The 13,436-nt window shown below is 42.2% G+C and overlaps 1 protein-coding gene across 1 annotated transcript in view; it reads right to left on the reverse strand.

The window, feature by feature from the left end:
* Nucleotides 1–13,436, reverse strand: part of IBTK (inhibitor of Bruton tyrosine kinase) — a 128,499-nt gene that overhangs the window by 70,110 nt on the left and 44,953 nt on the right. The window contains exons 12-16 of the mRNA XM_040350013.1: nt 12,610–13,218; nt 6,332–6,418; nt 2,235–2,317; nt 2,106–2,143; nt 1,191–1,287 (exon numbers count right to left, since the gene is read on the reverse strand). Of these exons, the coding sequence (XP_040205947.1) occupies nt 1,191–1,287; nt 2,106–2,143; nt 2,235–2,317; nt 6,332–6,418; nt 12,610–13,218 (914 nt within the window). The remainder of the gene's footprint in view (nt 1–1,190; nt 1,288–2,105; nt 2,144–2,234; nt 2,318–6,331; nt 6,419–12,609; nt 13,219–13,436) is intronic.

Here is a 13,436-nt window from a genome sequence, read left to right on the forward strand (position 1 = left end):
GAAGACTCTGTCCATAGGACAACAATCAGTCGTATACTGCACAAATCTGGCCTTTATGGAAGAGTGGCAAGAAGAAAGCCATTTCTTAAAGATATCCATAAAAAGTGTCGTTTAAAGTTTGCCACAAGCCACCTGGGAGACACACCAAACATGTGGAAGAAGGTGCTCTGGTCAGATGAAACCAAAATCGAACTTTTGGCAACAATGTGTAACGTTATGTTTGGCGTAAAAGCAACACAGCTCATCACCCTGAACACACCATCCCCACTGTCAAACATGGTGGTGGCAGCATCATGGTTTGGGCCTGCTTTTCTTCAGCAGGGACAGGGAAGATGGTTAAAATTGATGGGAAGATGGATGGAGCCAAATACAGGACCATTCTGGAAGAAAACCTGATGGAGTCTGCAAAAGACCTGAGACTGGGACGGAAATTTGTCTTCCAACAAGACAATGATCCAAAACATAAAGCAAAATCTACAATGGAATGGTTCACAAATAAACATATCCAGGTGTTAGAATGGCCAAGTCAAAGTCCAGACCTGAATCCAATCGAGAATCTGTGGAAAGAACTGAAAACTGCTGTTCACAAACGCTCTCCATCCAACCTCACTGAGCTCGAGCTGTTTTGCAAGGAGGAATGGGCAAAAATCTCAGTCTCTCGATGTGCAAAACTGATAGAGACATACCCCAAGCGACTTACAGCTGTAATCGCAGCAAAAGGTGGCGCTACAAAGTATTAACTTAAGGGGGCTGAATAATTTTGCACTCCCAATTTTTCCGTTTTTTATTTGTTAAAAAAGTTAGAAATATCCAATAAATTTTGTTCCACTTCATGATTGTGTCCCACTTGTTGTTGATTCTTCAAAAAAAATTACAGTTTTATATCTTTATGTTTGAAGCCTGAAATGTGGCAAAAGGTCGCAAAGTTCAAGGGGGCCGAATACTTTCGCAAGGAACTGTATATATGTATAATATATATATATATATATATATATATATATATATATATATATATATATATATATATATATATATATATATATAATGAATCTGGAAAAACTGGATGGGAATCATCAACTAAGGGTCGAAATAAGGCTTTCGAAATTGCTGTCTGATGTTTCACCTTATATGATGAGGAATCTGTTCCTTATGCGTAGCCTCAGAGACATAGGGAATAAGAACACACTTGCCTTTTACTGTAGGTGCTTCATCAGTGTAGATATAATCAATAATAACCTGTAACACATCTGAGTGGACAGGCATTTCTAGAGCTGAACAGCAGGATGCCTGTTAAAAAGACAAAAAAAATCATAATTAAAGATCAACTGCAAACTATTATTATTATACAGAATTTTTATATTGCTAACAGTTTGCTTAGCACTTTACAAAATGAAGGCAGTTACAATACAATTTGGTACAAGAAGAATCAGAGGGCCCTGCTCATTAGAGCCTACAATGTAAGTACAAAGGCTTTTTATTTCTTAAAGTGTAAGTTCACCTTTACAGAAAAATCTGTACGGTGAACTTACACAGGGACCCCTCCCCCAGTCCCACTGACCTGGAGTGCGGCGATATCCCGATATGAACCCTGGTATAGCCACGTCACTGGTCCGGGGGTTACAAAATCCCCAGCAGCTTAATCTCCAAAATGTACCCCGTCAGGAGGTACTTTTAGAAGCAATATAATTGGTCAACACTGCCACAGGGGCGGTCGCCGACCAATCAGAACCCGCCCCCCCATCCTGTCAGCAGGGGGGGCAAAGGAGAGAAAGCCAAGGGGATTTCTATGCCCTGGACCGGTGACACAGCTATACCAGGGCTCATAGCGGGATATCGCCGCACTCCAGGTCAGTGGGACTGGGGATTGGGGTCCTGTGTAAGTTCATCTTACAGATTTTACTGTAAAGGTGAACTTAGACTTAAACTGTAGTTCTGCCTATCCTAGCCCACAGAAATAAATATGTAATTCTATAAACACTGCCTGCTTGCTTGCTGTACAACACTTATTAACTTCAGATGCTTTTTCTATTTGACTAGGTGACCTTTCAACAATACCGTAAGCAGACTCAGTTTCTCCCAAAAAATAATTGCAAACTTCATCATACCTCAATCCAAGAGTTGCCAAGCATGGAGTGAAAGTATTCTATGAGAATGAAAGCAAAGGATTAGAATCAAATTTATTGGATAATGTAAATAAAAGTAATATAGTTCTGCAAACAAGTATAAACACATACCAAGCCTTGCACATAGAACACATTTATGGCAGTTAAATTCTTTCCCATCTTCTGATCTCATTGTTACATCACACAATGAGGTGCTGCAAAAAAAAAAAAAAATTGATTGTTTACTTTTCACGTTTTTAGGATTTTCATCTATTCCTAATTCTCTTCCGCTAGCTGCAGCACATTTATTTGAGTGAGCACAGTATGCCAACATATACCTAAAGGGAAAAACTTTTTTTTTTAACATTTGGATAGAGCAGAGAAGGATTAGAACATCTGTCAGGTTTTTACTGCTGTCTGTGTCCCTATTAGTCCTGTTTACCATTATTACCAAAAGTGACAGTAAAAGAAAATTCAGAATTTTAGGTTGTCCCACAACAGGAATAGTGGAAATATCTTCCAATGGGGACACTAGTTCTGGTAACCCTGGTGTCAAAGGATTTCCTCGTTTTAGAGGGGTTTTCTTCCAGTTTTGGCTATGGGAAAGGAAGTAAAGGGAAATCTCTCCAACGAGACACAGATGCCAAAAATGTATGGATGGTCGTAGGTAGAGCATTCCAGAGCCGAGGTCCTTGGACTGCAAATCTTCGTTCTCCTTAGATTTGTAGCGGGATTTGGGAATTTGGAGGAGGTATTGTTTGTATGTAACCGTGGACTGGTCCTAGACCAATAAAACATTTTACTTTGGACCTAGAACCATCTGCGGGAGGTCACTTAGTCTTGTTATTGACTTGGAATGTACATATTGAAAAGCAGTTATCAGAAACATCAGGTCCATTTTCTAATTTAGAGCTTTCTGTGCCCCATATGTGCTTTTTATATATATAGGCTGTCAACAACACTAGGTTTTGTTTCCATGTCACATTCACTTTAAACATGAATTATGCATACTCTCACATTTGTAACTGTGCCGAGAGGCAGACCTCCTATGTTCAGAATGCAGCAGAGCACCCACTCAGCACAGGACCTGGAAGCAAGTTGAGATCGCTGGAGTAGTGTTGTCTACTTCAGGGGGAAACGCAAGGAATGGTATATATGGATAGTGACATTGGTCCAAGCTGGACAAATGTCACTATGTATAAAATATCTATACACAGAATTCTTCTTTAAGGCCTCATGCACAAAGGCACCTGGAGCTATATGGCAACAAATTCAGGTGTATTGCCATCAATTTTAAAATTTTAAAAATGTTCTCAGTTTAAACATTTGATAGGTTTTCTATTTTCTCTCGTGAAAAAAAACATGGGTTTATGAGATTTGCAACTTGCTGCATTCTGTTTGTATGTAGATTTTACACAGTGTACCAACTTTTTTGTAATTGGGGTAAAAAAAAAAAAAAAAATGTATATATATATATATATATATATATATATATATATATATATATATATATATATATAGAGAGAGAGAGAGAGAGAGAGAGAGAGAGAGATTTATATATATATAGATCGATATTATTTATAGATATAAAATATAAATATATAAATATATAAATATATATATATATATATATATATATATATATATACACAGTACAGACCAAACGTTTGGACACACCTTCTCATTCAAAGAGTTTTCTTTATTTTCATGACTATGAAAATTGTAGATTCACACAGAAGGCATCAAAACTATGAATTAACACATGTGGAATTATACATAACAAAAAAGTGTGAAACAACTGAAAATATATTTCATATTCTAGGTTCTTCAAAGTAGCCACCTTTTGCAGCAGACACATCTCTAGAACTGTTAAGAGGAGACTGTGTGAATCAGGCCTTCATGGTAGAATATCTGCTAGGAAACCATTGCTAAAGAAAGACAACAAGCAGAAGAGACTTGTTTGGGCTAAAGAACACAAGGAATGGACATTAGACCAGTGGAAATCTGTGCTTTGGTCTGATGAGTCCAATCTTGAGATCTTTGGTTCCAACCCCCGTGTCTTTGTGCGACGCAGAAAAGGTGAACGGATGGACTCTACATGCCTGGTTCCCACCGTGAAGCATGGAGGAGGAGGAGGTGTGATGGTGCTTTGCGGGTGACACTGTTGGGGATTTAATCAAAATTGAAGGCATACTGAACCAGCATGGCTACCACAGCATCTTGCAGCGGCATGCTATTCCATCTGGTTTGCGTTTAGTTGGACCATCATTTATTTTTCAACAGGACAATGACCCCAAACACACCTCCAGGCTGTGTAAGGGCTATTTGACCAAGAAGGAGAGTGATGGGGTGCTGCGCCAGGTGACTACCTCTTGAAGCTCATCAAGAGAATGCCAAGAGTGTGCCAAGCAGTAATCAAAGCAAAAAGGTGGCTACTTTGAACCTAGAATATGAAATGTATTTTCAGTTGTTTTACACTTTTTTGTTATGTATAACTCCTGAGGAAGTCACATGATAGTGACGAATGCGCATGAGTCCACTGAGAGGTATCGGAGGTGACGTTGGCGACAGATTGCCCCTCTTTTTACATGCTCAATTGTATTTTGAATTATGTGAGTACCCCTGTCTATTTGCTTTGAGAATTAAAATTTTTAAAACGGTATCACACCATCGATGCTTTATTTCTTTGGGGCGAGAAACTGACCAATCTGGGACGAGAACTCCAAGGAGGACCTGCCGTTGTTGGATCAGGGCCCATCGAGAGAACTATCTAATGTGGTTGGATCTATATGCTGTTACCTTACAGCAGTAAGGTAAGGGGACATCCTTATTCACCCTAAAAGGATCACTGGATACCCATTCCCCTCTCACTCCATATTGCGGACCCACACTTGCACTTTTGCTTTCTTGGACTGTTGAAATTTTACTTATATTTATTTTTTGCTGATATTTTTCAAGCCCTGTTGATGGACTGTTTATCACCAGTATAGGAGTGTCACCTAGCACAGTTACTTGGGAATTTTTTGCACCATTATTTATGGAGGAACCTGTGGAGTCATATGATTTACACCAGTACTGTTATTGTTCACTGATCATTTTATATTTATTTTTATGCTGATGCCATTTGGGCTATATCGCTCCTCATTTCAATTACACCTTATCTGCATTCCCTTCCCCCACCTGCTTATTCACCTATCCATTCACCACTGATTAGCGCAGCACTACCCTTCCCATTATCAATTGCTTATGGTTTGATACACCTTTCAGTGCTGCAGCTGTACCTCCACTTCTCCTCACTTTCATTCCCCCCCCCCTTTTTTTTTTTTTTTTTTTTTCCCCTCCTTTGATAAGCGCGGTAATATCCATTTTTCCAATATGTATAATTCCACATGTGTTAATTCATAGTTTTGATGCCTTCAGTGTGAATCTACAATTTTCATAGTCATGAGTCATGAAAATAAAGAAAACTCTTTGAATGAGAAGGTGTGTCCAAACTTTTTGTCTGGACTGTGTGTGTATGTATATATATATATATATATATATATATATATATATATATATATATATATATATATATATATATATATATATATATATATATATATATATAGATATATATATATATATATAGATATATATATATATATAGATATATATATATATATATATATATATATAGATACTGAATATTTTCACCTGGGACAAATCTGCACAGGTAAGAGGGTGCTGAAATGTGTAAGGCAGGGGGGGTTCTTACTAAGCTATAAAACTAGGAGTTAGGAAATGTTCACACTGGAGTGCAAGAATGTACGCCCATGCGATGGGATGCTTTTGCTTGCACAGAGATGTACAGGTGAACTGAGTAGAATGTCCAATTCCTGTGAATTAGGATGCAGCAGCTGCCCAGACATATCCGCTGCTCCCAATCTGACAGTGGCATGGATGCACAACCCCAAGGGCACATTGCCACTGAATGAATACACTTTATTACGTCCATGTGCACAAAGCAGTTCATGTACAATGGAGATGTCAGAAGTTGTTAATTGGGCTAAGAAGTAGCTGAAGATGGATTCCGACTGATTTCTCCAAGCACCTTACTCTGGACTTTACCACCTGCACCGTTTTATTGAAAAGACCTGCATTATTATATTGTAATGATCTAGACCAGTCAAATCTACACAATAATAAATAAGTATCATAGAATTATTAGGTTATCATTAACTACATACATTTTCTTTTGGTTGAATCTTTGCTTGTTCCCACTTTTCTTGTTTACAACATTAATTGCTCCATTTTCATATCGAACGCCATCCAACCTAGAAAACAAAATATAAAACATTCGAAAACTAGCCATTCAGTGATTATCAGCTGACAGCAGAATTGCTCATAAAAAATGAGGTCACTAGTTTGAAATATTTGTTATGATATACACAAGAATTCTAGTCAAATATTTTTTCGTTACAATGTGTTGTGTAAGAAAAGTTTACTCTCAAGATGTCAGTTTAACCACTTCAGTTCTGGAAGGTTTTACCTCCTACCTGAAAAGGCAATTTTTTTGCGGTACGGCACTGCGTTACTTGGTTGTGTGACACAGTACCTAAATAAAATGTATGTCTTTTTTTCCCTCACAAATAGAACTTTCTTTTGGTGGTATTTGATCACATCTGCAGTTTTAATTTTTTACACTATAACCAAAAAAATTGACAATTTTGAAAAAAAAATAAAAACTTTCTGCTATAAAACACACTCAATAAAATAAAATGTAAAAAAAATCGAATTTCTTCATCAATTAAAGCGGTCCTCCACCCTAAAGTGGAGTCCCGCTGATCGGAACCCTCCCCCCCTCCGGTGTCACATTTGACACCTTTCAGGGGGGAGGGGGGTGCAGACACCTGTCTAAAGACAGGTATTTGCACCCACTTCCGGCCACACGATACGGGCGAAAGACGGGCATTCCGTCACATCCCGTCTGTCGCCCGTTGTGTGCTGGGAACACTCGGCTCCCAGCACACAGCGTGTGAGCCAATCGGCGGGCGCAGCGCGACTCGCGCATGCGCCGTAGGGAACCGGGCAGTGAAGCCGCAGCGCTTCACTTCCTGGTTCCCTCAGCGTGGATGGCGGGGGGAGCAGCAGAGTGACGAGCGATCGCTCGTGCTCTGCTGCGATCGGCGCTGGACTCCAGGACAGGTAAGTGTCCTAATATTAAAAGTCAGCAGCTGCAGTATTTGTAGCTGCTGACTTTTAATATTTTGTTCCCATGGCACATCCGCTTTAAGGCCAATATGTATTCTGCTACATATTTTTGGTAAAAAAAAAATCCCAATAAGCATATATTGATTGGTTTGCTCAAAAGTTATACCATCTAAAAACTATGGAATGTTTTTATGGACTTTTTATTTTTTTTACTAGTAATGGCGGCAATAAGCGATTTCTAGCAGGACTGCGACATTGCAGCAGACAAATCTGACACTAAGTGACACTTTTTGAGGACCAGTGACACCAATACAGTTACTGTATAAATGACAGTGGCAGGTAAGGGGTTAACATCAGGGGCAATCAAAGGGTTAAGTGGGCTCCTAGGGAGTGCTTTCTAACTGTGGGGGGAATGCTGACACTGTAGAAAAACAGAGATCCGTGTTTCTGCCTTGTTTACATTGGCAAACCGCCGTTCTGTCATTCCTCTGAACGATTGCGGCTGGTGGACCCGCTGATTGGCTCTCGCTGCATCTCATCACAGAGCCAATCAGAGCCGACAACAGATCTGATGTACAGGTACATGATTTTGCGCTTAAGGACCGCCCTGCAGCAGTAAATGTATGTGGGGCAGTGCTTAAGTGGTTAAGGATTACTGTCATTTTTAAAATATTTACACTTGGGGATCAGAAAAATTGTAACTGGTGAGGCGGTGATTAGGGACAAAGTGACTGGTTTGACAGTGATCAGTGATACTGGAACTGGTGTGGCAGTGATCAGAGACATTGTGAGTGGTAAGGCTGTGATTGGGGACAATGACCGGTGCGCCAGTGATTAGGGGCACTGACTGGCAGCACTGCACTACTCTATGGAAGTGATTGGGATTTTTTTATTTTTGCATAATGATGACTGGATAAGCAATAATTTCTGACAGTTCTCAGGTGTCTGAGATTACTGCAGCCATTGAGAATTACTTACTGATAAGCTGCGATTGGCTACAGTTATCACACGTACAGGGGGAGATGCTTGGCCCTGTTCCATGTGATCACTGTGACCAATCACATTAGTTTTGAATGGCTGTATGAATGGCAGTCATCTTTACTACTGGACTACTGATTGGCCATAGTGATCACATGGTACCAGGATGGAGCACCGCCGCTTGGTACACGGATCAGTGATCCACTGTTTCCAGTGGACAAACGATCACACAGATGCAAGTACCTGGGGTTGCTCACAAGGTGCAGATCTGGGAGGATGTACAGGTACGTCCCCTTAGATCGCCCTTTGTCTTGCCCGGCCATTTATGTGCAGTAGTCGGCGGAAGGCGGTTACTCTGGAACCTTACTAAGCACATGTCTGACACTTCTTAGGTAAGCAGGAAAAGTGCTCACAAAAGGGGACATGGCAGCTCATTGAGAAAGCTGCTCTCCAGCACAGGAAGTGCTGGAAGCAGCGGAGCTTCCTGGTAATTATCTATAGCACATAAGTCTGCACTGTCATCAATACTTGGCGATATGATCCACAAGCGCAAAGACAGAGCTCAGTGCAAAAACTCACAGATTTTCTCTCCAGCTGGACGTGGGCCACAACAAAATGGTGCTGGCAGTGGCCATTGTTTATTACAGACTGCAGCCAGCACTCCGGCCAAACCTTGAAGCCCAGGCTCTAACATCAGGGCACCCAACATTGCAGGACTGGACTGGAGTGCTCTGAGACGAGGAAAGTATAAGGATAGGATTTAGAAAGGTGTGGGAGCAGATTTAAGGTGATTGTAAAGGAAAAAAATGTATAAAAATGAGTGCTGTCAAACGATTAAAATTTTTAATCGCGATTAATCGCATTAATGTCATAGTTAACTCACGATTAATCTATCTAATTTATGACGAATTTCCCCACAAATATCGCACAATTCTGCAAGTGATTATAATTTATGATCGCTGTTTTCTAGCTGATCTAAAACCATTTTTGACATAAAGGGACACTTTTGGACAATCTACAGTTTTTCAGGCAGAAAGAATAGTTTTTATTATATAAAAGTACATGTAGGACACTGGGCAGACCACTAGGGACAAGGGGGGTGTGTATTTTTTACATACAGTACTGTAATCTATAAGATTACAGTATACTGTGTGTATTGTGTGTGTTTACTTTTTTGAATTTGGCGCCGTTCTCCGCTCCCGTGCGTCGTAACGCCGCAGGGAACGGAGATCGGCGGCACACAGGCACTGTGAATCGAGCGAGGACCCGCCGAGCGAGGAGGACCCGCCAAGCGAGGAGGACCCGCTCGATCACACAGCGGGGTGGCATCGCTGGATCCAGGGACAAGGTGAGTAACTTGCCTGTGAATCCAGCGAGAAGGTAAGCCGCGCCGCTGCACACTCTGCACGTCCACCCCGAGGGCTCCAGCGTTAATCGCGCGATAAAAATATTGACGGCGTTAACATGGGTTTGCGTTAACGCCGTTAATATCGTGTTTAACGCACAGCCCTAATAAAAATAAACATGTTATACTTACCTGCTCTGTGCATTGGATTTGCACAGAGCAGCCCAGATCCTTCTCTTCTTGGGTCCCCCGTCGGCGCTCGAGGGCCCTCTTCCTTGCCGGGTGCCACCATATCAAGCCGCTTGCCGTAGGGGCACTCATGCTTGCTCACGAGAGAGCTGGCTCACTGTGTCCATAAGACACAGAGAGCGTGGCTCAGCCCCGCCCCCACCTCACTGGCTGTGAATGACTGCAGCGGGAGCCAATGGCTCCTGCTGTTGCATCTCAGTCAATCAGGAGGGGGAGACCCGGGAGAGCCTCGGGTCTCCTGCACATCACTGGATTAAGATCGGGCTTAGGTACCGTATTTATCGCGGTATAACGCGCTCCCGCGTATACCGCGCACCCCTAAAGTTGCCCCCAATCCTGTGGGAAAATTTATTTTTTTGTACTTATAGTTTTGGTGTCTTACGCGGCGTCCATCGGCGGCCTCGTCGGGTCCGGCGTTCGTCTGCGGCTTCGGGTGTCCTCTTCGTCGGGTCCGGCGTCCTTCTGCGGCTTCGGGTGTCCTCTTCGTCGGGTCCGGCGTCCTTCTGCGGCGTCCTTCCCGCTCGTTTCCCGCGCCGACATATACAAAGCGCAGTACACGCGTGTATTGTCGGCAATGCTCGGCAACTCTCGCGCTGATGCCCTGTATGTCCAGGACGTGAGCGCAGAAGGAGCCGAGACTGCCCGACTATACCCGAGTGTACTGCGCTCGGTATATGTCGGTGCAGCACAGAATGCATGAAGGTAAAAAACCTTCAGCCTTTACAACTGCTTTAAGCTTAGTAACAGCTTGGACTTCAATTTTAATCATCTTACTACCACTGCCAAATGGGCTCTACAGCTCTTCATAAGTGACCTTTCCCCTTACTCCAATTTATTTTTCACATGGAAGAGGTACACCATCCATGTCTGGAGATGCCAACATACTATAGTATATATCTGACCCTTTAATTCCCTGGAATGCACACAATGTATAAGTGGTATAATTCTAAAAATGCGTACACAGTTTAAAGTGGGGGTTCCCCCTAAAAAAAAATTCTAACATTACATCCAGCATACTAACGACATTTACAGTATGCAGGTCTTTTTATTTATTTTTCGCCGTACATACCGTTATATTGTGATTTTCTCCCCGGCTTCCGGGTTCTGATTCCCATGGGACTGGGCGTTCCTATTCCTGGGTTAGATGATTGACGGGTTGTGAAAAAGTTCCCATGTCGCACAGGGCGCATCACCAGTTTTCCGTAAATAGCCGAGCTGCGAGTCGGCATTATACGGTGCCTGCGCCCGCCGTGTAGAGTTGACTGCGCAGGCGCCGTATAGCGCCGACTCGCACCTCGGCTATTTACGGAAAACTGGTGACGTGCCTTGTGCGACATGGGAACTTTTTCACAACACGTCAATCATCTAACCCAGGAATAGGAACGCCCAGTCCCGCGGGAATCAGAACCCGGAAGCCGGGGAGAAAATCACAATATAACCGTATGTACGGCGAAAAAAAAAAAAGACCTGCATACTGTAAATGTCGTTAGTATGCTGGATGTAATGTTAGAATTTTATTTTTAGGGTGAACCCCCGCTTTAATAGGCAAAAAAATCAGAGCGCTGACAATCTCTTTTCTGAATTTAATGCTTTAGAAGATAAACAATACAAGCAATCGCCTGATCAGGCAATATCACCTACCTTGACTAAACTTAGGCATGAATTACAAAGCTTGTGTGAGCAGCAAGATAAGTACTCCAGAAACCTGAGACCTAAAGCAGTTCTTTTGCCTAGAAGATTTTATAGCATCTACAAACTGTGGGATATTTTTTTTTCTCACTAGTAATAGCGGCCATCAGCAGCTTATATCAGGACTGCGATATTGCGGCGGACAAGTCAGACATCTATCTGACACTTTTTTGGTGACAAGTGACATTATTACAGTGATCTGTGCTAAAAATATGCACGGTCACTGTACTAATGTCACTAGCAGGGAAGGTGTTAACATCAGGGGCAATCAAAGGGTTAACTGTGTGCCTAGCTAACGTTTCAGTGTAGTGGGGGAGGTATCAGTTGGGGAAACTGGTGGCGAGTAACCCTTAAAGTGGAGGTTCACCCAAAAAATACATTTTTAACATTAGATTGAGGCTATTTTTTTTTTTAAGTGTATTTTGTGCGTGTACTCGAGAGAGGAGCCGGACTGCAGGAGTTGGGAGTAGGCAGGCCTCCCCCAGAGACAATCTGCCACCTTTCTCCATGCCCCGGGTGGCAATGGTGGGTGTGTGAGGGGGTCCTCCCACACAGCCCGCCCTACCTGCTCCGCTTTGAAGCCCAACGGGGCAGAGGGACTCCCCATAAGGGAGTGAGAGGATCTAGTCCGCTCAACCAGCCCCGTTAGTCCTTCGCCTCTCTTTTTAGAGACCGCGAGCGCGTCATGATTTTCCGAAAGTAGCCGAACGTTGGTGCGCAGGCGCCGTATAGAGCCGCACCAACGTTCGGCTTCTTTCGGCAACTGGTGACGTGCTGTATGCGACCGTCGGAAGGCTGTCAATCAAATAGGAATGCCCAGTCCCGAAGATCATACCCGGAAGCGGCAGGAGAACATCGATCTCGAAAACGGTAAGTACGGCATTGATTTTAAAAAAAATACCCATTTCTGCTCCCCTTAATTAGCCTCAATGTTAAATAAAAAAAAATTCGGGTGAACTCCCGCTTTAAGCCATAATAATAATTACATTTTTGATCTGTTTACTTTTATAATATTTATGATTTAAATATTCAACAAAAAGGATAATGACAAACCTTGAACTCAAATTACTGAGGCCAAACTTCTTGGCTAGATTTTGCAGCATTTTAACAGGGCTATTTTCCTCGTTAACATATTTGCTCTTTTTGGACGGCTTCGTTTTGCTTTTTTTCTTGTCGCTGTCTGCGCAGATCTGGCTGTTCCTGTACACTTCAATAGCCGACTTGCCTTTAACATCATCATGAAAACAAATCTTCTGGAAATCTGAAATGATGGTATCCTGATGTTGCTGTATATTTTCTTTGGGGATAAATCTGGATTTGTGACCATGGACCAACATATCACATGTGTCAGTGTAGACAAACTGCAGGATGTAGGTGAAGAGCACTGGGGGGACTTTCTCCAGGACAAACTGATCACACCCTGCTGAATCCTCTCCATTATGGTAGAGCTCTGGAAAGTCAGCTAGGTTGCTGTCCCCAGAACAAAACAGCTTACGGAAGTAGTCACATTTCATGGCCAATATGTACTTGTGTGCAGGAAAAGCCTGGGAACCCAGCAAGAAAGTCACATCGTGAATGTTGTCCATCTCATCTACCTCTGTAAGGAGTTTATCGAAATCTTCAGCAAAAATGGAGGAAGACACCATAGGAACTTCAAATAGGCTAAAATGCAAAAGAAAACATCAGCTTTAACGTTTGTGTATTTAATGGAAGGTTGATACAAAAATTCCCTAGCACACCTTTCAAAGTTTTTCTTGTATACATTTGCAAATACATGTATAGCTGTTTTAAGGCAGCAAATTATATAGAATATAATAACATTGTGTTGTTTTGCAGCCTGAAATGAAGACAGACACAGTTTTTGTTTTATCCAGCTGATC

The sequence above is a fragment of the Rana temporaria genome, chromosome 4, assembly GCF_905171775.1.
Source record: "Rana temporaria chromosome 4, aRanTem1.1, whole genome shotgun sequence".
Lineage (NCBI taxonomy): Eukaryota > Metazoa > Chordata > Amphibia > Anura > Ranidae > Rana > Rana temporaria.